Genomic DNA, 24,132 nt, shown 5'->3' with positions numbered 1-24,132 from the left:
AGGAGCTATGCAGTCACGGGGATTTCGCGAATTTTTGGTCTAAACTGTTCTAAGAGTAATTGCAAGCAACTAAACCCATAAAAGGCATAATCTTTGAACATTTATAAAGGAAGATACAAGCCTTAGTTTGCGGATAGAAATCAACTAATGGTTATCAATATCGATTCTTTGATGACGCGCGGAAACAACTTGAAAACGTTAGTCTAGCTTTTTCAAGTTGCAATCTGTTTCCACCCTAGTCATCCGCGCCAAAGATGGTCGTTTATAGTTTCAGTGCTCTTATATAGCAATTTTTACTTAAACTGGACTATTATTTTTAGGTTTCCTACGACACAAATATCAATTTTGGCTCTTCAAAGATCTTGTAGAATCCGTGACATAGTGCTTTTGAATATCAGAGAAGCAATGAACTGGTTCATTTATATATTTATAGCGTCGATAAATCTACGTGGAGGTTGAATTAAGATGCCGCATTGTAATGCGGGCACCTCCAGTTTTTGAGTCCCGCGCACAAATTAACTCCGACTGGTGGAGGGGTGAGCAACTGTTTGTTGAGATATACCCTCCCCTCCCTTTTCATCTTGGGTTTAAGTAAGCTTATCCCGATTAAGATGGCGAAAGATGTGCTGACGACAGCTTAAGGATTCCGTTAAACATCTTGCTGTTAGGAAAATAATGAACGTTTACATCGGACATTATTCCTATGTTACTTTTAAAAAAATGACATTTTTTTTTTTTTTTTGCTTTTATAAAATGTGCGATTCACACATTTGACGTAGACCATAATTTAGCGTATGGACCTAAAGTTTAAAGAATTCAGTTTTAAAGTGCATTGTTTCGTAGTTTTAAGCGATAGCTGCCGTGGAACAGATTGCACGCAAAAGAAATGACAATTAATTTCCAAACGAAACACGATACTTTCTTTATAAAACGAGTATACTATTAGTCAAGTTGGGTCTTCGTCATCTAAACTTTTGGCTTATTACAAGACTTGTCTTTTAGACTGTTCTACTTCGCTTTGAACGCTTCTATTTTGACAAGCCTTTTCCGGCACGAAACACTTCCAAGTGCCAACTGTCAAGTGTAAAAAGAAAAATGCTATTTAGAAAATATATGCCATAGTTGCCTTTCATGTACAGTAGACCCCAGGGAACTCGAACTGTTTTTCGTTTTCATTCAGAGTTCGGGCTACCGGAGTTCTACTGTAGTATCCTTGGAAGCCGTTACTTGTGTTGTCACGCAACGCTTCTTCCCTTTGCGTTACGGGCCCAAACAACAGTAACCTGCGATCAGGCGTTATTTTACTCGCGGCGAAAAAAAGAAAGCCTGATCGCAGGTTAAAACAACAGCTGCGAAGGAGATGAACTATTATGTAGTTTAATGTTAATTCGCGGTCTGTTTTTGTATTTAAATATCTGACAGAAGGATTCCTGTCGGTAAAAAAAATGAATTCTCTGTTGATATTTTAAGAAAACAAATGAATAAAATTCATTTTGACCCGCAGAACATGTTGGCTTTTACTTATGTTATTTCGCTACTACAACTTTGTGCTAAAGGGACTGTCACGACAAGTATTCTAAGTTTTGTGTAAACTATTCTACAACTATGAGGGTTAACTCACTGATCAACAAAAATGACGTTGAAGAATAAAAGAAAGGCATAAATTATTTCTTCAAAGTGTGAATAAACCCGGCCAAATCAATGGTTTTATTGCATTTTGTTTCAAAGTTGCACTGTCAACTTGAAAACATCGGCCGGACAGTTTTAGTCCACTTTTTCCTACCCATCCATAGCCACACCACTTTTTAACACCTTTCTTGACTGGTACAGTACGGGGGGGGGGGGGGGGAAAAAACCTAATATTTTAGCAAAGCAAGGCCAGTATTAGTGGATTTTTAACAAATACCAACACCTTCACTGAATTTTGAAGTAGCACTAAATCTCGGTGACAATGCCCTTTTAAGGGTGGTGGCATCTCATATCGTGGGCTGGACTCCGATCTGCGAAAGCCTGTTCCAGGCTCTCGATTTGTGGAGGCGAGAGAGCAGGTGAGAGTGGGAGCAAATGGTGGTCTGGAAATTTAGACAAGCCGAAGGGGATCGCAATGGAAGACAACGTCCCTCTCTTCCCCATTCCCTCTCATCTTTTCCTCGGTCTTCCGGCGCTACGGCCCCACTAACTGAAGGCCTGGAACCGGCATATCTGGAGTTTATCGAAACGTGTTTTTTTTTGGGTAAAGAAAAAACAATCCTAACGTTCTGAAAGTGGTAAACGACACTAGTTACTTTCAGATCTAGCAGCCTTCAATTGCAATCCCTATATTTGTACCTTCACAACTTTTTTTTTTTGTGTGTGTGTGTGTGGGGGGGGGGGGGGGGTGAGTTGTCGGGTACCTTAAACGTGTACTATGCTGGCAGATCCTATGTAGAGTAACAAAAGAGAAATTTAGTTGAAAAGAAAAAAAGAACATATCGGAACAGAGAAATATACCGGCCTTTGGAATAAGGGTCATCTAATACAAAGGTCGTTTTGGTCCGGCTTGTTTCCTCTTATTTAGAGGCAACTACTTTAGGATAGGAGGGCGGCTTCTTTCCCGATGTGCTAATAACCATGATTTTTTTTGCTACTTTTTTGGCGGTTGTTGCTTTTGGAACTGTACGGTGAAAGATAGGTTATATGTGCGAATAGGTGGGGGGGGGGGGGGGGGGGGGGGTTGCAACATCGGCTATTAAAAGTCTGACACAATTACATCTTCAAATTTATTCCATTTTAATTCAGTACACTGTGACAAGGAATATGTACCAATGTATTGGCTAGTGCTCTTACTCTCATACAATCAATCTTATTGTTACGTTAGGACTACAGTAAGTAAAAGTACAAGTGTACTTTAATTTTCTCATACATGATACTTCAAGGCTGGTCGGTTGTTTTAGGACAACTAACACTGTAACAGACCATGCTGTTGAATTTGTGGTCCCATTCGTCACACATAATGGCACGCGCTCCCTTGTCAAACTGGCAGACTAACCACCACGTACAGTACTTTTCACGGATCTCAATCGTAAAGACAAAATCTTCTGGATGACATTCCCGCACTGACGGCATTCCTTGTTCGCAGAAAGGCAGTCCAGTCAGGTTGGCACGGACAAGATCTCGAGCTGTCGATAGAAACGTTAGTACTAGTAAGCATGCCATTTCTTATTGCATTTTAGTTAGGGTAAATTCTACGAAAGACCGTAGCTTATCCCAGTTTTAATTCGTCTTACTTTTAAAGACAATCAGACTTCTCCGTTTCTAGTTACAATACTACCCCCCGTAACATTTTTTTTTTTTTTTAAAAAATTATTTTTTTTTGGTTTTTTTTTTTTTTTTTTCCTTTTCAATTTTTTTTTTTAAAAACCTTTTTTAAAAAAAAAATTTATTTAATAAAAAAAAAAAAATTTAACCCCAAAAAAAAAATTGGGGATTAAAAAAAAAATTCTCAGGAGGTTCTTAATTTCTAGGTTCTTACACGCGGGTTTTTACTGTATCACATACGGAAAGCATTCATTATGCTGTCTTAGGCCAAGGCTGTGCGAAAAACTACCCCAAGACAGTAGATCCGAAAAAATCGAAATATTTTTAAACATAAAATACGGAAATGTGATATCAGTTTATTTGTTGATGATAGCGACAAGAGCTGTCTTAAATTTATTCAGTATCATATCATATCATTATTTTTACACCAACTTTTTTCGACTATAATTCGAATAGGCCATTTCCGAGTTATCCTTAGCCTCTGTTTCAAAACGAGTCTACGTGCAAAACCATTGAAATGGAAATGAGTTTGATTTGCATGAGAACGGACCTAAAGGTGAAACTTATTTTCACTTCAATGGTTTCGCACGTAGACTCGTTTTAAAACAGAGGCAAAGGGTAACTCGGAAATGGCCTGTTCATTTACACCTTTAGCCAGCTATTTTTTTTAATTATTAGATTAGTGTGATTAATTAGTATAAGATTTTATATTATATACTATTATATTTATTTTACACAGTTTTTTTAATATTAGAACACTATTAATTGTCACTTTTTGTAACTTTTTTATACATGTAACATGTGTCCCCAAATTAGTGAGGGAATCTTCCCTAGCTATGTTGCATTCATTCGTTCGTTCGTTCGTTCGTTCGTTCGTTCGCTCGTTCGCTCATTTTGTAGTATTAGGCGGCTTGGTATTTCTACTCCCTCTGGATGGGATGCGACAGACCAAGATTGTGTATTGAAAATCTGTTGTTGCTTTTGGCTGTAGCTGCATGTTGATGAAGCTGCCTAACCTCGTTTCTAGCTTAAGACTATTAAGCACCAAGGAGTACGCGCTGGAATCATGGTGATATATGTATATTTTTACCTATACGAGTGCGTCCTCCGTCGACCTTTTCTGCACTGGTAGAATTCAGGTCAACTTCTTGCAAGCTGTAGATTGGAAACTGTCCACAGAACTGTTGCACTTCTTGTCTGAAGAGCGTTTTATCGACCCGTTCAGATAAAACCCAGTACTTTTGGACAATGACTTTGCTGTCAAAAGGAGGAACTCGGGAGAGCTTTGAAAGTAAAATTAACAACAGTTGTATTAAAAAAAAAAAAACAACAACAACAACAGAGAAACAAACAAACAAACAAACAAACAAAAACAAAATAAAACTTGTCTGAAAACTGTATATCTTGCACTGCAACTTCGCTATGACCTTGTGGCTACTTGGCAATACATATTATATAAATTAAAATGCACTTGCAAACATTCAGGCATGGGTGCTAGTTGAATTCGCTCCTTTATAGGGTAAAATATACGTATGATTTACAGCATAAACTGCGTAAAACGTAATGAGAGATGTCGTTTGTGAGGAAACAACTGGCACAAGTCACAATAAGAAGTCCAATTGGTATAGGTAACTTTTTTGACATAAACATACCCCTTGCAATTCGGTCTTCAGGTCAGCTGGCTTCGGCAAGTCATCCGGAAGTGGTCCTACAAAGCAACTGGCTTTACTTTCGACGCGACGAACAGCGATATCCTAAAACAAAAATATATATCAATTATCAAGTGGTTACAGTTAGTATGTCTCACTTAGGAAAACACCAATTCATTATTACGGCTATCGACTTGATAATTTACTACTTATTTAAGAATAAGCAACTAAACTTATTTTAGAAAAAAAAAGCTCAATTAAGTCGAATTCTCTAATCATACTGGAACGAAATTTTCAGCTAAAAACTTACATTTTTAAAGTCGTACAGATAGTCAGCGGCTTCTGTGACTTGATTATGCGCTGGTACGTGTAAGTACTCCAGATCGTTCTCCTCGTCAATTTCAATTTTCTCAGCAAAAGTTGTTCCACTCTCTGTTATGTGAAGGTAAAATTCCTCCAAGTTTCTAGCCTCCACTTTTTTATCAGCTGGATTCTATCAAGATTTGAAAAGTTTTTCATTTATAATATCGTAATTTCAGTTTATTTACAGTGTGGCCATCCCAATAAAATGTTTCGTTTTCCCTCGCCCCGTCTCTTGCGATGGTGGGTCGGTCGGTAGGGCAAAAAAAGATTGAACACTTTAAGGAGTCTGGGTTGATTTTAAGAAGCCAGGAGATGCAGAACCGAAAGACTTTGTTTCAGTCGATCTCTCTGAGAATGGTGTAACAATTGTTAATGCCCTTGGCACAAAACAGCCTTTGAAACACTAGTATCGATGTTAATTAAAGACAAGGACATCACATCATACCAATTGTTGTTAATAAAACACGATCGTGTGCTTTCGCACCGGTATCGCGGAGGTCACGGGTTCGAATCCCGTTGAAGCTAGAAGGTACGCTTTTTTGTTCCGAGAAAAGTAGGCACTCAACTAACATGTACAAGCTATGACACATGTAAACAGAGTCGGTCGTAAGTATAAAAAAATAGTTAAATGTGAGTTTCTTTATTTTTGGCTTGCAATTTGCGTTTTAAGCAAGAAGGCTAGTTCAGTTCAATAAATAGTTAACGTTTGTAAGCTGAAATGTTTTTATACAGGTGTTTTATATAGTTTAGTTTTCGCAGTTTTGTACCTTTGTGGAATTGTCATGTGATTAGACTGCTGTACGAATCATTTTAGCAGTTTCTGCAAGCAATTTACGGCTCTTATATTTATTCGGTAACTGCGTAAAAATATCTTATCTTCGTTTTGCGGACGAAATGAATCGCTGCTTTCCTATGAGCTCCGTTTAGTTCCAGTGACAATGCTTTAATTTTTGCCCGTAGCTTTCACAGATGAAAACACGGTAGCGCCGCACCTTCGCATGTTTTCTAATCCATCGCCACTACTGTTAAAAATATTTCGGCGTTTTCGGATACTTGCTTCGGGCTTCGTAATGTTTTGCAATCATTTAGTATGACAAACGTTTTTTTTTTATCTCCATTCACCCAGTTCGCCTTTACTGCAGAACAAATTTCCGTGATTGGAAAACGATTCTATCCGAAAAAGAATTAAACTTGCGTAAAATTTAGCCGCTAACGCCGCTAAGCTGAATCACGAAATTCGAGTAAACCGCAAATAAAATTGCACTTGCGAGGCAACCACGAAGCTTGGCGACGAGATACTGTAATGGGCCCTTAAAGTATCCGTAAGATAGTCAGTTTGCAGTCAATGTAGCAACTGTGAAATTTTGCAATTGAACACCCTAAGCGTTTAAGCAAAACACGATTTGAAACCCATAAAAGCGAGAACCCCTGTGTCAGTAATAGTAATAGTAATAGTATATCTTTATTGCGCCTTACTCTCCAAAGGGAGGTATTGGTCTCTATTGGAGGTATTGGGAGGTATTGGTCGGTAACATGTAGTATTGACAGCATTCGGAGCCCTATTCCCGGCCGGGCGTAGATGACAACAATATTAAGTCTACACCTAAAATAAACCGAAATGCTGGCTCACCACTGAAGCTTCCATCTGACCGTGGCAGGCAAATAGAGTGAAACAGATTGCGACAACGTAAGAAAATCCCTAAAGAGAATTCGAAAAAAAGAAAAAAGAAAAAAATCACAGAAAATATCATACAAACCGTACCAAATACCTTACCATCGACTTACTTCATTTTAATAAGGCCATACCAATAAAATGTTTCGTTTCCCATCGCCCCGTCTCTTGTGATGGTGGGTCGGTCGGTCGGGCAAAAAAAAAAAAAAAAAGAATGAACACTTGAAGAGTTCTGGGTTCCAGCAAAGGCTGGGCTGCTAGGTTAGAAAGCCTGATTACAAAGTTAACTCAAAAACGTGGTCTTTTCGTTCGTTATTCCTTATCAAATGTCTAAACAGTCTTTAAATAACGTAGTATCGATGTCTATTAAAGACAGACATCACATCATACCAATTGTGTGCTTGTAAATTGAAGTACTTGCCTCTTGGACTAGTGAATCTTTCACTTTTCGAAAAAAATGGGTCGGTCGGGCGATGGGAAACGAAACATTTTATTGGGATGGCCTAAGATCCCCTTTTTGTAGAACGCTAGAAGAGAAGTTTGGAATTTAGCTACGAATTTGTACTACGTTAAATCTTCGGTGAGAATTTCAAATTACAACATCCTCTATCACCGATTTTAACTCTACAAAAAGATTGCTTTAACACCAGGAAAATGAGAATTAGAGTCGCTCACCATGATTCTTGTCCTCTGTGTTTAAACTGCACACACTCAAACTTCAGGCAAACAGTCTGCTTCAGTGAAAAGGATGGTGTCGGCTTATATAGTCTATAATAAATGTAGAAATTCAAGGAGAAATCGCAAAATTCTGTATTATTGCCAAGACTCTAAGCTTTGAGTGACAGTTGCTTCTTGTTTTCAGTGTCGGTTGCGTTGAAGCAATTTAGCTCAGTACCGCATTGAACCCCTGACATACATTTCGTTTTCATTTGAACGGGAAGGTGTTCGCGATATCACGCATTTTCAACATGTCATAATAAAAAAGGAAATAGTCCGTTAATGACCAGAAAAAAGGTAACATTATTCATCATGTCCCATTATCAGTACATTCAATCACTTTTTATACCCATTCGCTTATAAACTTACTGTAGTTATTTTAGGCGAAAAAGCTTCAAAGGAAGGTGTAAATTTCAACGTAACTGATGCAATGATTGACAGTCATGTCCTGTTTACTTCACTGAAGTTCTCAGCCTCGGCATGTGGCTGAGATTTAGAACTGAATCCTGTCTGAACTAATAAAATCTTAAACTTCCCTTTATTCGCAAAGCTAGTTTTGTAGAAAAATATTTAATTTCAGGTTTTAAGCAGTGTAACGTGTCATCGTTTAAAAATTCTACAAAGACAGTGTTAAACGGTGCTAAATCACGGTATTTTGAGTAATTCTTTTTTTATTAGTGAGCTCTTTAAATTAGCAGAGTATAACCACAATCACATCAGAAACAATGGAAATCCGAGAATTATTGATGAAATTTTCATACAAACTGAGACAAAACTTAAAAAAAGTCGGGCCAACGTTTTTTTTTTTCTTTCAGTATATAGAAATGCAATCTGTTTTATCGTCCCCGTCTAGAATTGAGTCGGTTATGGTAATTTTATTTTCACTGATATTTTCTTAAATGCTAGGTAGCTAGTAGCAACAGTCTTACTCGTCAAATTATCTTGGCACAGTTTGGAGCAGAAAAGCAGTCTATCCGGTGTCACGCTTAGCGTGACACCGTGCACGCTAATGGTCCTCCTTTACACAACGAGTAAACGCGCGCATTTCCGTGACATTGCTTACGTGTTAGGTGTTGTTTTGCTCTGTGTCAGGCCATCCCCTTTTTTTCTCTGTTAAGCGTCGTCCGACCGACCCAGATTTTCGCGTTTTCAAAAAAAAAAAATTTATACAGAAGGTATAGAAGGCAATGACACATTATTTTAAATAATGTTTCATCCTTTTTACGCTGTTCTTGTTTGAGTTTAACCACGACGTCGATTTTTCGTTCCTCCATTGCCGCCATGTTGACTTTGTAACCATGTCTTCTTGTTTCCAGGCTCCACGGACATTATGCTGAGGTACCGGGCCTCCTAGTTCCAGACTCCTTATCCACTTTTTTTTTAATTTTTTTTTTAATTCCGACCGACCGACCCAAAATCAGAAAACACATACGACGATAAACGAAAAAAAAAGGGGATGGGCTGATCTCCATGGAAAAATTAACAGACACAAATAACAGTGAGAGCATTGAAGTTAAGCAAAACAGTTGTACATTACTTTATACTTTCACTGGTATTAGCTGTTATAATAATTACTATTGTTAGAAAGCAGAGGATCTTTTGGGGTGATAAAATTCAATTGGGCAACCATTACACGTCATAGAATCCAAAATGGCGGCGCGCGGGAAATTTAAATGCCATAATCTTTTTTTTTTCTGTAAAATTTGGAATTTAAACATTATTTTAAACAACTGAACGTCAACTTCTCAAACGAGTGAGATTTTCCTTGCGAGTTAGCAGACAGACCAGAGACCGACAGAGGGCGATTGTCAAATATTGCATCTAGCCACTGACAGCCTTTCTCAACCATGAGAAATCAAGGGCTTTTTCAATCGTTCAATGAAAAACAATAACAAACCTGTCAGTTATATTAGGAAACTGGAGAACGCAAGAAGCTTCATTTAGGGTGACAAAAAAGCGGAAATGCGAGCGGACCGAGTACGTTGTCCCCACCCCCTCCCCCTCCCCTATCACATCCCATCCCTATACACTCGTACATTAGAGTGACTGTTCACACTGGATACGAGAATATCGTGCCACAACTCTGGCTGCATGCTCGTAAATTCCTCCCTTATTCATCAGTCAGAGAAATTTCAGTCAAACCCCCCTAATTCTCAAAAGATCAAAGACAAGTTAAGATCAAATAATTTTAATATCGTTTACTTTTGATAAAACAAATGCAGGAGGCCATGGACTGACAAATGATAACTGAGTAGGCACAATCATTGCGATCAAAATCCACTAAAAATGTGATAGCTTTTTCTTTAACATATTTTTCTTGTATATAATTGATCTGTTTTATCTAGTAATAGTTTAGACAATAGCGGCTGGTGTTTAAGTCTTTCTAAGCAATATGGACGAACAGGCAATAATGGCTCTTTGACCCTTGGCTATTGACTAATATTAGGTCTATTAGGGTATCATGAGAGTGCTCAAATTTCAGCCAGTTATATTTTTGTCAATTTCTCACTTAACATTTAAAATTTCGGTCCATTTCTCAGCTATCAGTAAATTGTGCAAATTTCAGCTAACAGCCACCGTTAATTATATAGAAAACATTATTGCATTAGTTTTCGGCTTAGACTAAGCTCGACACAGACCACAGGTCTTCTTACAATATTGACGGAATGCTGGATTGCCGATGGAGCAGTAGTTTGAGTATTTGTTGCAATAACTGTCACCTGCAGAATTCTTGCAAACTGAAAAACAGAAATGCATTGAAAGCTGTAACCACAACTAATGCCGACTAGGACAGGAAGAATACAGCAGATAAATTCCGTGTTGTCAAAAATGTTTATATAAAAATGACAATAAAGAGGTCAGTGACCGTGGCAAGGGAACAACGCAGTTGGGGCCTGTTTATGACGAAAAGTTTTCCCTGGTAGAAGGACGAGAGAGTTTTTACTTTATAAATAACTGTCCCTGGGTGGGGAGTCGCTCGCTTTGAATGAAGGGTGAGCTCACTTACCAGGGACAACTCTAAACAAAAAGAACATGCGTGATATCTCGAGGGCCAATTTTTGCTAGGCAGGGACAACTTTTCTCACATATAAATGCTCGATAAAAGATGGCTGAAGGAAGAGAGTAACCTTTCTATCAGTGACACCTTTTTCAGTATTAATAGTTTATTAGGAGGAGAAGAAAGCCGGTAAGTAGACCCCGGCGCGGAGTACCAATCATTAGCAAAATCAAACTAAAATGCAAAATGGTAACAACAATAGAGTCCATAACACTTGCATTTGTGTTGGTTTTTCTTTGTATGAATAACAGAAACTGCTAGAGCAAAGTAAACAAGGAAAGGTGAGCAAACAAGGAATGATGAATATAACAAACCTTGACATTTTCCACAAGTCTTTACACAGTTCCGTTGTAGGTACCCACTTATTTTGCAGTAGCTTTTCCAAAAAGTACACATTTTGCCACTGGCAGTACTGTGACAAGACTCTGTGTAGAGTACTGCTATATGAAAGAAACCAAACAAGTAACTTAGAATTTTAACGGACATATGCATAACTGCGAGGGTATTCTCGTCATTTATTCATCATCCGCAGTTCGTATATATGATTTCATATAATTATTCATCATTTCATCTTCTTCTTCCCCGGATATATTGCGAACCAATTTAATGACCAGCTTCCAGTTGGTTTGTTAGCTCAATTGGTTAGAGCGCTGCATCGGTATCGCAGAGAACCAAGTACCTGCAAGCCTGATTTTTAGGCTTTCTTTTCGCAACTGCCTAAGTTGTGTTCATAACTGCGAGGATCTTCTCTTCTTTTATTCATCATCCGCAGTTTTTATATATGATTTCATGTCTTCATAATCTAAACGGACATAGTTCAAATTAATTTTTACCACAAAGTAAGTGGGTCTTATTCTCTCTTTTGAAACCAGGTGCATAAACTGCAATACAAAGAAAGGAGTCATAAGGGAGGACATATTCTCGGCGGCCAGACTGCTCTACAAAAAAAAGAGCTCATTGCAAAGAAGTCCTTTCACCATATTTGTTCCTTTGTTTATGCCCCCTCTCTTTACTCATTTGTTTTCTAAAATCTTTACCTGGGCACCGGTGTGAGTTACATGTCCGTGATTCTGTGACTGGCCCCAGTCTGCTGCACCCTCGTCCTCTGTGGGCCGGCCGAGGATTGGTGCATGAACGGTAACGATACTGGGTTCCTTGGCCACAAGACTGACTACACAAAGACCAATAAGACCACTGCGAGTAGCCGCCATGAACTATGAAAAGAAAAAAGAAGTGTAGAATAATAAAAATGTAGCTGACTAAAATCCTTGCTTTTACTGACGTCGACAGTAAATGACAACTTATGCAATCATTTACTTTCGAGTTTCTTTATTAATAAACTAGTGTTTTATTTAAAAAAAAAATCACCTGAGCACGTATACGTGTTACATCTCCGTGTTTCCATAGCTCGGCCAAGGACACTGCAGTCTTGACCACCGTTTGCAGGCGGGGGATTGGTGCATGAACGGTAGCGTTGCTGGGTTCCTCCATCACATGACCGACTGCACCAACCCCAGAAACTCCACTGTGAATAACCACCATGAACAGGAATACCTGAGAGTAGTAAAATGACCAATATATCAGCAAGTGAGTCTGTGTTTCAAGGTTCCCGACATTTTCAATTTAAGAAGTCATGCCTGACCTTAGGGCCACCGGTCTATAAGTACTTACAATGTATTAAACGAAAATAATAAGACCTTTATATTTATTTAGCGAATTCTACTATCAAGGCTAAAACTGAAATAAAACAATCAGAAGAATCTTAGCCTGATAAAGTAAACGAATTGGAGGGAGAGGTATCATTGTACTGAAAACGCTTCTGCTTTAGAAACAAAACTCTTAGACTACTTTTGTAAGCATATTTTACCTTGCTGTGACCATGTGTAATGACAGACTACGAGAATCCAGAACGCTAAATGAGGAACCGTCATTTTGACTTGCTTCCGCACTGAGCTTCTCCAGAGGAGTCAGTATTTGCAAGATCAGTCGACGCTGCAGTTGCTTAAACTGTAATATTTTCTTTCAGTTACTCGACAAGCTGAGATAAATCTTCTGTTGCTGTGAGACTGTTTTGATGTGCCAGCTGAACATTCACATTACGAAGGGTTCAGTTTCAATTCTCAATAGAGTCAGGATGTTCATCTTTATAGCATCACGTTTTCTTTTTCTTTTGGCATTATATAATTGGTTCTCAAAATTTATCCGTGTGATCTTTCAACTTACATTGCTGAAAACGACAATGCAGGCTTTTTCCCTTAATACTGAAGCGTCTCCGTTGAAACGATAAAACCACGTGTGATTTTCAGTTTATGTCCTTATATCCGAGAAATGTAAATTTTTCAGTCAGGAATTCTATTTTAATTCAATCTTGAAATTTATGTACAAATGTCTTTTAATGGTCAACATGTTCATTAAACATTTGCGACTTTGCCTTCAGTCTTCCGCTCTAAATATTGATCAGGCTGCATGTCGCTTCCGCTTATGCTGAAAGTTTGATAAACAAACTCCCATGTGTACACACTGCCCGAATTTGTCACAGCAGTCACAATGTGACCAGACGTCCGACTTATCAGTAATCGCCATAAAACTTTTATCGTGACTTTAATGAGCAAACTATTTAGCTAGGTAGTTACAAACTGGTCTTCCTTAGCGAAAATAAATTGAATTCAAGTGTTTGTCGAGGGTGTGAATGGAGGGGGGGGTGTCTCTACATGTCGGTTGTCAGTTATATTTTTCGCCCTTTGTCGCTAGTCGAGTATGAATTGGAGGAGTCTCATGTCGGTAGTCATTTAAAATTTAAATACTTTGTCGGTCGGTTTTCAGTTATATTTTTCGTTCTTTGTCGCTAGTCGGTTAACCCCATTCAGACCCAGTCTGTGTTTAACAATCTTTCTATGCAGTTCAATCTTTTACAATCTTTTACAATCGGTTTAAATTTTTCAATAGCGAAATATTTCTTACAGCATTTAATCGAATGTATAGCGATCTGTGAAAAAAAAATTAAACTAAATTGTCCGTTAACAATTTTTTAAAATTGAAAGAGCTTCTGACAAGCTCTCCTCAATTGTATCCTTCAGTCCGTTAAAGTGAAATATTCTGACCTGACCCAAAGCCAAACACGACCACAGGAAGTACTAGCTGAATCAAAGTATCGAGTTCGCGTTTCCTGCTAAACAGGCATCTTCCTCAATTTTTGGGGGAAGTTAAAACGCCTTCAGGTTAGGATATAAACTTTCAACTTCCTCTGCAGGGTTGAAAGACTTTACGTTTGCTGGTTAACCTCATCTTCTATCTGGATCCGCTAAAGAAGCAGGCAAGGTAAATTGAAGAATAGAATATTTAATACACACTTACCGTTAAAATGTATTTGCCGGAAACCTACACTCACTGTTGCAAAAACTAATCAGATAAATTTTGCAAAACCAACAGACAATTGTTTTGCTTCTCCTTATAGACTTTGGCCACGGATCAGAATGTATTTTATTACAACGGTACTGTTATCTGCAGTGCTAGTGTATTCTGTCGGTGGGAAAGAAATGAAAGAAGGAAAAAGCGACACGAGTCTCCTTACAGCCAACCGGGTGAGTATTGAATTATTTTTACTGTTTAATAGTATATCTACAATCAGAGTGTCATAGATCCATCGTAAAGGGAGAGTTAGTGCAGAGAAAGACGTATAGGTCACACCGTGACGTTTTTCATGAGGTCACATTTCGTGTGACAAGTAATAAAAATCGCTGAGTACACAACGTTTTTACGTTTCACGGACAATGCTAGCTACATATTCGGAAACCTCGTTATTTAGGACTGTTTTTGGCCCTTGTAAAATGCTCATACATTTTGAATTTCCCTTATAAAACGCATTACGCATAACTATTTGCTGTATCTCATATTTTGTCAATTGTGTCTACATGGTTATATTTCTCTGTTAATATCTCTAAACTTTTAAAAAAGTTCAATCTGGGTTTAATTTTCTGGGAGAAAACTCAAGCCTCGTCTAAAGGTTAATTACTGACTGCTTCCGTTACAAATTGCTTGAACAGTATTTACTATATGCAAAAACGCCAACATTGAGTACGAAATTATTTACTATTGATTATATTTTATGTTACGTTATGTTATTTTATTTCCATTTTTTATTTATCAACTGCATGAACTGCTTACTTGAATATACAACATTAAGCGTGAATAATTATGAAATAAAGTGAGAGCTCAAGTCATCCGCCTTCCTAACTAAAATTATATTGAATGAAGATGAAGAATTCAACATGACACGAGCATGGGACAAAGAAAAATTCTGAGCCGACGGGAGTCTAACCCATGGCCTCCCAGATCGGTTGGGCGCTCTAACCAACTGGTCATGAGCTACGAGAGACTCGTTGTGAGCTGGGCCATTTTACTAGGTTGATATTATTTACTAAAATTATATTTCACTTATTCGGACTTTCCGATTTTGTAAGCAGATAAAAAGAAATTATCAAGTATCAGGGGGGACCTATCGAGATTGGCAGTGGTATTTGGTAAGTAAACGCTGAGAATAATTAGTCACAAACAGAAGTACAAATTGTACACATTTTTTGTCCAAATTTTACCCCTCACCCTTTCGATATTATCCCCATCCCCTCGAAACAATTGCAATGTTGGATTTTCTATCTGCAAGTCTTGCCTCGTTAGTGTGAAAGTGAAAAAGGAGTGGTTCACAAGCTGCACCGGATATAAGGTGGAAAAATAGGAGTGTTAAAATTAGTATGAATGTCAACCAACTGTCTCAAGGGCTTTGGTCGCTCATTGTAGGTTCCAGGCTTTCTGGCGATCCTTACTCCTCGTGGTGTGTTTCGGCCCGATCAAATCCAACTCCTTCTTCAGCACCCCCCTCGCTCCCTAACCAAAGTTGCAGTCTTAGTTATTTAGCAGTATATTTTGGTTATATCTAGTCTCTTCCTCTCTTATTCCGCATATGGAGTTGAAACGACACTTACACGCTCTCCTTGTTAATTTTTAATAACGGCTCTATTTAAATTTACAGAAGGACACCGCCATTTCAATGAATGTTGAGTCCGCATGGCGAGCTGGGTATACAGGCAAAGGAGTTCTTGTGGCTGTTGTGGACGATGGCGTCAACATGAATCATTATGACCTGAAATCAAACTTCGTAAGTCTTTTTGTTTATTATTGTACGTTTACCATGTGAATAACCTGTGAAATCAGGAGTGGTCAAGAAGAGTGTGATAACATATTTACCAAGTTCATTTTCCCGATACCAAACCAGATATCGATTCGCTTCTGTAGCTGTATAAAGCACTTTACGAGCAAGGTACTTCGGTGGTGATACGACACGAGTCATACAGTGGCAGCTCTGAAACGCAGTTTTCCTCCGACCATGCGCTAGCTATTAGATCAGAATGTTCTTTTAGATTGGTCACCCTGATTTTTGCTTTTCCATTTCACAAAGGATCAATGATATCACGTTAACAAGAAGTTGGTGAAACACCCAAAACGGTTCAATTTAACAAAATTAAACATGCGACGGCTGTGTCCGTGATGGACCCGTGTCAAATTCGTGCCTTATCCCTGAGACAGATTCTTGTAGATTTCTTTCCAAATATGTCATTACAGATTCGAGATGAGTTATTAGTGAGTCAAATGCGTTAAATCCGTGATGATTAATATCGTCACATTCGTGACGAGTAGGCGTTCCTTGACGGTTTAAACAGAATTGCTTGGCAGCCACGGGTGTAACAACCAACCCGTGAGCGTTCATTGCAACATGTGCTGTTTTCTCTGTGTAGTAAATCTTTAAGACAAGTGGCAAAGCAAGATGACTCATCTGACTGGTCTTCACTGACTGTGCTTTTACCATCAGGGCATTGTGTGCACAGATCTTATTTCCACGCAGACGGTTCCTTTTTTTGAGGACGGTTACGTGTTCACTTAGGCTTTTGGTAGGGTAGGATGTATGGTTGATTTCATCTATTTACCCAACAGTGTGTTTTCTTTTGACAGAACCTAGATTCAAGTTATGATTTTTTGAAGGACCGAAATATAAGTCGTCGGTATAGCCCTGGGAGGTAAGTAATGTAGCTTAATATTTATTCACGTCTGGGACGATTTTGTTTTTTTATTTTTACAATCAGTTTATAATATATTAGTTCTCTGATTAAAATTTACTGTTATAAAAATCACTAGAATAGATACACGTTGTTTACTCAATATACTTTAAATAAATTAATTACTAATAATAACAATAAAGTTTTTCCAAATTTGTTGCATTGGTTATCGGTTCTTATCGGTGCTAGCATTGATTTTGGGGAAATGATAGCATATATACGTACCGTATTTTCTCGATTAAACGCCCCCGGCGTTTATTTCAAACTTGGCCCTATAGGGCCGGCGTTTATTTGAATTCAGGAGTTTTTTCAAGCCATATGTTTCTAAGAAATGATTTTTATTCATTATTTTTGACAGCTATATAATTAGACATTATTTTTAAAGCATATTCAACCTTTAATAATTGTCTAAGGGGTTGATTTTCAAATACAACTTGGAGACCCGGCGTTTATTCGGGGCCCGGCGTTTAATCGAGAAAATACGGTAATTTTATTTTTTATATTGTTTGTACCACTGTTTAACTAGAACTTCCTTTCTATAAATTAACTTTAGTCATGGAACAAATTGTGCTGGAATCATTGCTGGAGGAGATAATACTATCTGTGGCGTGGGTATAGCGTTTGGCGCGCAAATTGCAAGTAAGAAAATGACATAGTCAAAACAATAACCTTATGTAACGTTTCGCACCTTCAAAATAATGAAATTGATAAATATCTTTGTGTTAATATTTTTATTTTGTAGGTATTCGACTGTATGATGACAACACCAAATCAACCGACCAGCCAGAAGCAAGGGCATTACGCCATAAAAGGAACTTGATTGACATTTACTCCAACAGCTGGGGGCCTGGGGATATGGGTTGGCAAGTGGAGGGACCAGGTCCTCGATTAACAAAGGTTTTGGAAGAGGGGACACGATTGGTATGTGTTTCTCAATACTTACTCTGATAGATTTCAGATTAAAGGCCTATTTTTAAAACATGTTTTTGAAATTTAGCACAGCACAATAAAAGACCCCTCCCCTACCGTACAATAACAGGACACGGAAGTACTACTGCCCAGTAGCTTTTTGAATGCATTTTTTCACAGACCATAAAATTAGAACATAATCAGATGACTTAACAACTGACTCTAGGGAGAAAAGTGAATCATGTAACTTAAAGAGTTATCTAATCTAGGGTCGCCATGGCAAAGGATCCATCTTTGTCTTTGCCTCGGGAAATGGTGGAATCACAGGCGACAGTTGTGCGTTCAGCGGTTACGTAAACAGTATCCACACCATCGCCATCTCTGCAGTGAACTGGGACGGCTCGGTACCATCCTTCACTGAGCAGTGCGCGGCCATCATGGCTGTGACCTATGGACAGGATATGTTCACATATGGACAGGTCAAAGCCCCTATGGTAAGTTTTTACATTGAAACTATTATGAAACTGACACCAATCGCCAGCAATCTTAGCTTTATGTGGCGATATAGATTGCTGAGCTAGAAGCAAATATTGACCTGGAAAATGACCGGGCGAGAATTAGGAACGAGGTACGAGGAAAGACTTGTGTTTTTGCCTTGATTCTGCCGGCCCTTGTTTTTAGTGGTATTAAGTCCCCATTTAGGTGTTCGATATTCGCCGAATGACTTAAGGGATCGGAAAAGTACTCCAAGAATAGCGCTTATGTATGTTTTCACCACCAAGCCTCGCTTTCGAAGTGTAACTTTGTAAATTTCATCATGAATGAATTCCCAAAGCAGCAAAGATAAAAACGATACCAACATAAAAAACTTCTAAGAGGTGTCAGGGCCGTGGTTGAGAATAATTCGCGTAAACGAGGTATGGTGGTGGATTTTGGGCATATGACCTTATCACGATCACAGGCTTGCCACACTCTGTTTGTGAGGTCACAGCACGCCCACATGATATTCAAATCCGTGCAACTTAGACTTCAAAGAATCCCGTACTGCCACAGCAATGTAGCCAAAAAACATATTTTTTCAACTCGCTTTCATCGAAGATCTCGGTTCTCGGTCTTTGAACTATAGTCTGTCCTAATTTGAGTGCGATCAGCATCAGTTCGCGCCGTTGTTCTTTTAAACTAGCTGGATTATCAATTCGTAAATTTATCGATTTAAGATGATCTGTACCACCAGCTGGGACAATTTATGCAATTTTCACTAAAATTGGTCAAAGTTTCTGCCTGTGCTCTCCCCAGAAAGCAAAATGTGGTCCAAGACAAAACGTTCTCTGGGGCACCCCAAAGAAATACGTCACGGATAAAGACAATTGTGTCATCTGCATATTGAGAGATTTTGAATTATTTATTTTAAATATTTATTCCGTTGATGCTTTTATCTCTTCTTATGGCATTGGCGAAGATGTTCTGCTCATAATGCAAAAAGTAACCGTAAAACGGGCATCCTTGGCAGATACCTCTTTCTAGTGTAAATAACTCTGAAGCGAAACAATTGTTAATTACACAACTTGAGCAGTTCGCATAGAATGTGTGAATTCATTGGTGAATATGCGGTCCATCGTTGAGTACTTCTACCTTTTTGAAGAGGTAGTTCCAGTCAACTGTAGCGAAGGCCTGTTTAAAGTCAATAATTTTACCAACAGATTACCACAAAAGGTGTTGATGGTCAGTGCACCGAGGACTTCTCAGGTACTTCCAGTTCTACCGCGTTGGCTTCTGGGATTATTGCTTTGGCGCTTGAGGCGAAGTAAGTGAAGTGCATGGGGTGAACACAAACTTGTCCCCAGTGGCAAAAGTAACGATTGATAAACAAGCTGATTGGGTGTTGCTTTTTTACTGTGGTTCATGGATTACAGCTCACTATACAAACGTTATGCCAACTAATTACAAAGCTCTGTAAGCGAAAAGTCAAAATGAGCACGTTGTCGTTTTTGATAGCAAATGAAAAAGCTCTTTAAATACATGTGTCCGTTTTTTTATCACGATACGTAGACTGAGACTCGCTCTCATATTTTTTTACATGAAATTTGGCCGAAAGGGGATTGGAAGGCCAAGGAATGTAGCTCCATGGTCTCAGCGTGTTTGCTGATGCATAATTTAAAATCAACATTTGTAACTTTTTTCAATCGTTCATAACTCTGTTTTAAGACGCGAAGAATCATCTATGTACTTAATATTTTCACGGCAAAATCTTCAGTAGACAAAATCTTTAATTAAACCCTATTCAAAACGGGAGAGGGGGGGGGGGGGGGAGAGTGCTCGCACTGACTTTGAACGCTTATAACTTTTTTAAGATTCAACTGATTAAACTCCTTACACGCTTCTTTCCCGACAATGACCCCTTTATTATAATCGAAGTTACATTAAATGACTTCATAAAAATTGTGTTCAGTCCAGATCTGACGTGGCGTGACGTCCAGCACTTGATTGCTAGAAGTTCCAAGCCTTTGGTTCCTCGAGTTTTGGCCACGAGAAGTTCTAGGCGCCCTACACCACACTGGGCAGTGAACGCAGCTAATCTTTCGGGTAAATCAGTTTTCGATCTTTTTTTGTTTGTTTGTTTAATTTTTAATCAAAAGATTGTAAAAATGTTTGTTACAGGTTGCAAAAAAGACTATTTGTACAGGTATAGAAGGTCAACTTAAATCAAAATAATTCAATGATTAGGATTTCGTTTACCATATATTTCCTTCCCTATGAGTGATCTCATCAACATAATGTTTTTCTCTCAAAATTTTCGACACGTTGTAAAGCAGAGCAATGACGAGGATGAACGAGAATGTTAAATTCCAAAAGATACATATGACTTTCAGATCGGAAAAGAAAAATTTCGCTTTTGAAAATAAATTTGCACAGATTATATTAATACTGATATTGCCAAGTTGAAGAGCACACGCTAATACCTGATCTAGGCACTGGTCTGGCACTCTTTAAAGAAAAAAACTTCACGATGAGCTCCACGACAGGAGGACTGAGAGTTACATTGTCACGGTTTGGAACGGCGCGGATTTATGCCACGACCCAGAATTGAACTTTTATTTTGAATTGATTTTTTACAATCTTTTGATTAAAAATTGAATTGAACCCAATACTTGTCTCCAGTCGCCCATTTTTTTCCTCGTAAAAAGTCGAAAGCCCCTCGCTGACGCTTTCCTCGTTTTAATATCCAAACGCACTCTGACTCGAGTAGAGTCAGGGGACCACGTAATGAAGTACTGCCAAGAACAAAATCATCTAGTGGCAGAGTAAAGGGATTGAAACCGAGCGTGGAAACTCATCATGCTGCTTTGGAGCGCAATCGTTAATTAAGTATAGTTTACTGTAACAAACGATTAGAATACTGTTCTTAGTATAAGCTTTATTAGGATGATGGAATACGTAACTAGCTTTCTCTGTGATGATATATGCTATACACTTGTCAGTATTTTCTCGATTAAATGCCACGTTTATTTGCCTGGTGGACCTGGCGTTTATTTGACTCATGCAGTTTATTCCAGCCTGGAGTTTATTTAAAAACGGGTTTATACGTTATTTTTGACAGAATTGCATATTTCCATCACAACTACAGCTTTATTTACCTCAAATAATGCTTAAAAGGGTTAGGAAACGTTGCGTTATTTCGAAAACCGGCGTTTATTTGAGAAAATACGGTATCTTCATTTTTTAGTGAGTAGTCATTATGGGTTTGGACTGATGGATGCTAGAAAAATGGTTGGATACGCAAAGAATTGGACTTCTGTCCCTGAGCAACTTTCTTGCGAAGTTCGCCTCAATGTCTCAAGGTAGGAGATGGTGTTTTACATATTTCGAGGTTTTTTTTGCGTTAAAAGATCTTTTAAATCTTTGCCAACATGACTAAGATTTTTCGGCCTCTCTATGGAAAACATTTTTGGGGACTAAAGAATCAATTACCTTTCTTTTATGACTTAAAACTAGTGGTAACCACAGGTTAGAAAGTGCGGGCCTTGACGCACTTAGACAAGGTATTGGTAGGCAGTGCCGTAAACGACTGAACAAGGAGGACTGAAATGATCAAATGGACAATAGACAATTATTCTGAGTAACGCGTCACGCAAGGATTTTTCGCACGCGGTGCAGTGTGAATTTAGATGTGATTTTTCTCAGTCGGTAAACTCGCTATGTTGTCAGTGTTATAACGAATTTCTCGACAATAACCGTTGTTGGAATCAGTCGCTTTACCGTGGTTTATCTGTGATACAATCACAGCAAATGTTATCAAATGCAACACATAACGCCCTCAATGTCACAGAAGGTTATCTAATGTGACAAGCTGTTTTTAAAATATTGCTGTTGGAGAACAGATTTTTCTCTTTCGGTGTTACGACAAACTGTCGTGATTAACACATTTTCGCATTCCGATCGTGCTTAGTGGAAGAACAAAAATTTTCAATTTCCTGTTCGGTCCTGGTTTATAAACGTGGCGCGCACGCGTAAAACGCAATCCGCTGGTCAATGTCAAGATTAGGGTTGCGGGCCTCTCTTGAATTATTAAAAACTGGCAATGGTATATTGCAATCCCTGAGTTTTGACTGGTTAACAGGTAATGGTACATGAGCTCATACAGCTATTTCAATTAACGTTGTCCGGATCAAAGCTTAAAGACAAGACTGAAAGGCAGTATGGGTAGAAGAAGAGGGCAACTGCACGTGCTGAATACTAAAATATATAATGACATGACAAACGCAAAATTGCACGTTTACTATTTCTTTAGACATGTGAAACAAGGTGGTTTTAGCCACACGGAATTTAAGAAGAATTTTCAAAACGCAGAACCAAGCGACAGTGAAGGTAAAGCTACAGAAAGTCCTTCTGAGAAGAAAAAACAAACTCGTGAATTCTTCACGTGCGATGATGCTTAATAAAGCTTATATGCAAATTTGTAGTGAATACCCAGAACGCCATACGGTCTTGCCTTTTAGCTTTAAGCTTTGACCCGACAACGTTTATTAAAATAGCTGTATACCATTGACCACAAAAACGGAGGTAAACGCGTCCACGAGAGCAGCCGGGGAGCTCAAATATTGCAATTCTTTGCGTGTTTTTAGTACTATTATAAAAACAATTATTCCACTCGCGCTTGTTGGATATAAGACAGTTATAGCCAACTCGCGCTACGCGCCTCGTTGGCTATCTACCATCTCATAATGGAATAATTGTTAAGTAGAAGTCCCTGGAGAGCGATAATCGTATGCAAATGCCGAACATAAACACATAACCTTTTTAACCAGAGAACTCTTGCTAACTTTTTAAATATGCATTATTTTTTTTTTATATTTTATTAGTTCTACTGGGCAACAAATTTCTTGGACCAAAAACGTGCAGCTATCCGTGTTTGTGAGCAAACACGACTGTGGAATCCGATACTTAGAACACGTGCAGGTACAGGTCGATCTTACGTTTCCTCGCCGAGGGTACCTGGAGATGAGTTCGGTATCACCCAGTGGTACTCGGTCCAAACTTCTTTATCCACGAGTGATTGACAGCATCACCGGCTTCAAAAACTTTACCAACTGGACAGTGACTAGCTTACATTATTGGGGAGAAAACCCTGTTGGAAACTGGAGGATAATTATACGAAACACAAAGCAAAAGAGGAGAAAGAGGGAAGGTAACGAGGCGCACTTTCTTTGGTGTATTTTCATAACCTTAAGAATTACATGCATGCATGCATATGTTAAACGAAACAACCACAGAAAAATTGTCTTGCTTCTGCGTTCGCAAGCTTTATCTCTCGGTATCTGTCTATGAACCTCTTTTCATGAGAAAGTTTAGAAATCAGGCTTTAGTCGTCCTGTGAGTAAACATTAATCGCCCGTCAAGTTACTTAGTGTATTGTCAATTTGTCTTTTTTCAAAAATTGTAGTGACGTACGCTGAGCCGTGTGGAAATATAGACGGTGACCAAAATTGTATTTTCTGGAGAAGCTACTGCAAAATAAGCTCGTACCTACAACGTAATTGTGCGAAGACTTGTGGAAAATGTCCAGGTTCGTTAATATGTACATTACTACATAAATCCCGAGGACGTACGGAAGGGGGGGGGGGGGGGGGGAGGGTGGATGCCATCCCCTCCCTCCCCCACCCACTTAAGGATTTCTCGTAATTTTGAATAAAAAAGGATTTACTCTACAATGTTGAGACTAGCAGTAGCGGTTCATTCATCCCTTGCGGAAATTTTAATATGTCAACTATGTGTCAATTTAAAAAAAGGCTTTACTCTACAATGCTGAGACCAGCAATGGCGGTTCATTCATCCATTGCGGAAATTTTGATATGTCAATGT

General features: G+C 38.6%; 3 protein-coding genes across 5 annotated transcripts in view; 1 reads left to right on the top strand and 2 right to left on the bottom strand.

The window, feature by feature from the left end:
* Positions 1-2,752: 2,752 nt before the first annotated feature.
* Positions 2,753-7,749, bottom strand: LOC144664795 (uncharacterized). Its single transcript, XM_078526012.1, has 6 exons — positions 7,657-7,749; positions 6,940-7,008; positions 5,257-5,439; positions 4,950-5,051; positions 4,388-4,580; positions 2,753-3,158 (listed from the first exon to the last, which is right to left on the bottom strand). The coding sequence occupies exons 1-6, from the start codon at positions 7,657-7,659 to the stop codon at positions 2,911-2,913; spliced, it is 798 nt and encodes a 265-aa protein (XP_078382138.1). The 5' UTR covers positions 7,660-7,749; the 3' UTR covers positions 2,753-2,910.
* A 2,164-nt stretch (positions 7,750-9,913) lies between these two features.
* Positions 9,914-12,996, bottom strand: LOC144664811 (mucin-like protein). Of its 3 annotated transcripts, none has more exons than XM_078526032.1 (5): positions 12,624-12,996; positions 12,125-12,310; positions 11,794-11,970; positions 11,071-11,196; positions 9,914-10,436 (listed from the first exon to the last, which is right to left on the bottom strand). In XM_078526032.1, the coding sequence occupies exons 1-5, from the start codon at positions 12,685-12,687 to the stop codon at positions 10,321-10,323; spliced, it is 669 nt and encodes a 222-aa protein (XP_078382158.1). In that variant the 5' UTR covers positions 12,688-12,996; the 3' UTR covers positions 9,914-10,320. The 3 variants fall into 3 exon arrangements, with proteins under 3 accessions (XP_078382158.1, XP_078382159.1, XP_078382160.1); XM_078526033.1 differs by having other exon boundaries at positions 11,071-11,193; XM_078526034.1 differs by lacking the exon at positions 11,071-11,196.
* A 941-nt stretch (positions 12,997-13,937) lies between these two features.
* The window catches only part of LOC144665100 (uncharacterized), a 102,381-nt gene continuing 92,186 nt past the window's right edge, over positions 13,938-24,132 (top strand). The window contains exons 1-13 of the mRNA XM_078526275.1: positions 13,938-14,074; positions 14,211-14,337; positions 15,217-15,276; positions 15,783-15,908; positions 16,760-16,824; positions 17,417-17,502; positions 17,606-17,784; positions 18,042-18,266; positions 19,473-19,576; positions 20,222-20,355; positions 21,497-21,611; positions 23,133-23,458; positions 23,714-23,836. Coding sequence (XP_078382401.1) covers positions 14,230-14,337; positions 15,217-15,276; positions 15,783-15,908; positions 16,760-16,824; positions 17,417-17,502; positions 17,606-17,784; positions 18,042-18,266; positions 19,473-19,576; positions 20,222-20,355; positions 21,497-21,611; positions 23,133-23,458; positions 23,714-23,836 — 1,651 coding nt within the window. The 5' untranslated portion in view covers positions 13,938-14,074; positions 14,211-14,229. The remainder of the gene's footprint in view (positions 14,075-14,210; positions 14,338-15,216; positions 15,277-15,782; positions 15,909-16,759; positions 16,825-17,416; positions 17,503-17,605; positions 17,785-18,041; positions 18,267-19,472; positions 19,577-20,221; positions 20,356-21,496; positions 21,612-23,132; positions 23,459-23,713; positions 23,837-24,132) is intronic.

Source organism: Oculina patagonica, chromosome 9, assembly GCF_052425735.1.
Source record: "Oculina patagonica isolate OP01 chromosome 9, crgOcupat, whole genome shotgun sequence".
NCBI classification, from domain to species: domain Eukaryota; kingdom Metazoa; phylum Cnidaria; class Anthozoa; order Scleractinia; family Oculinidae; genus Oculina; species Oculina patagonica.
This window is presented reverse-complemented; position numbering and strand designations above follow the sequence as displayed.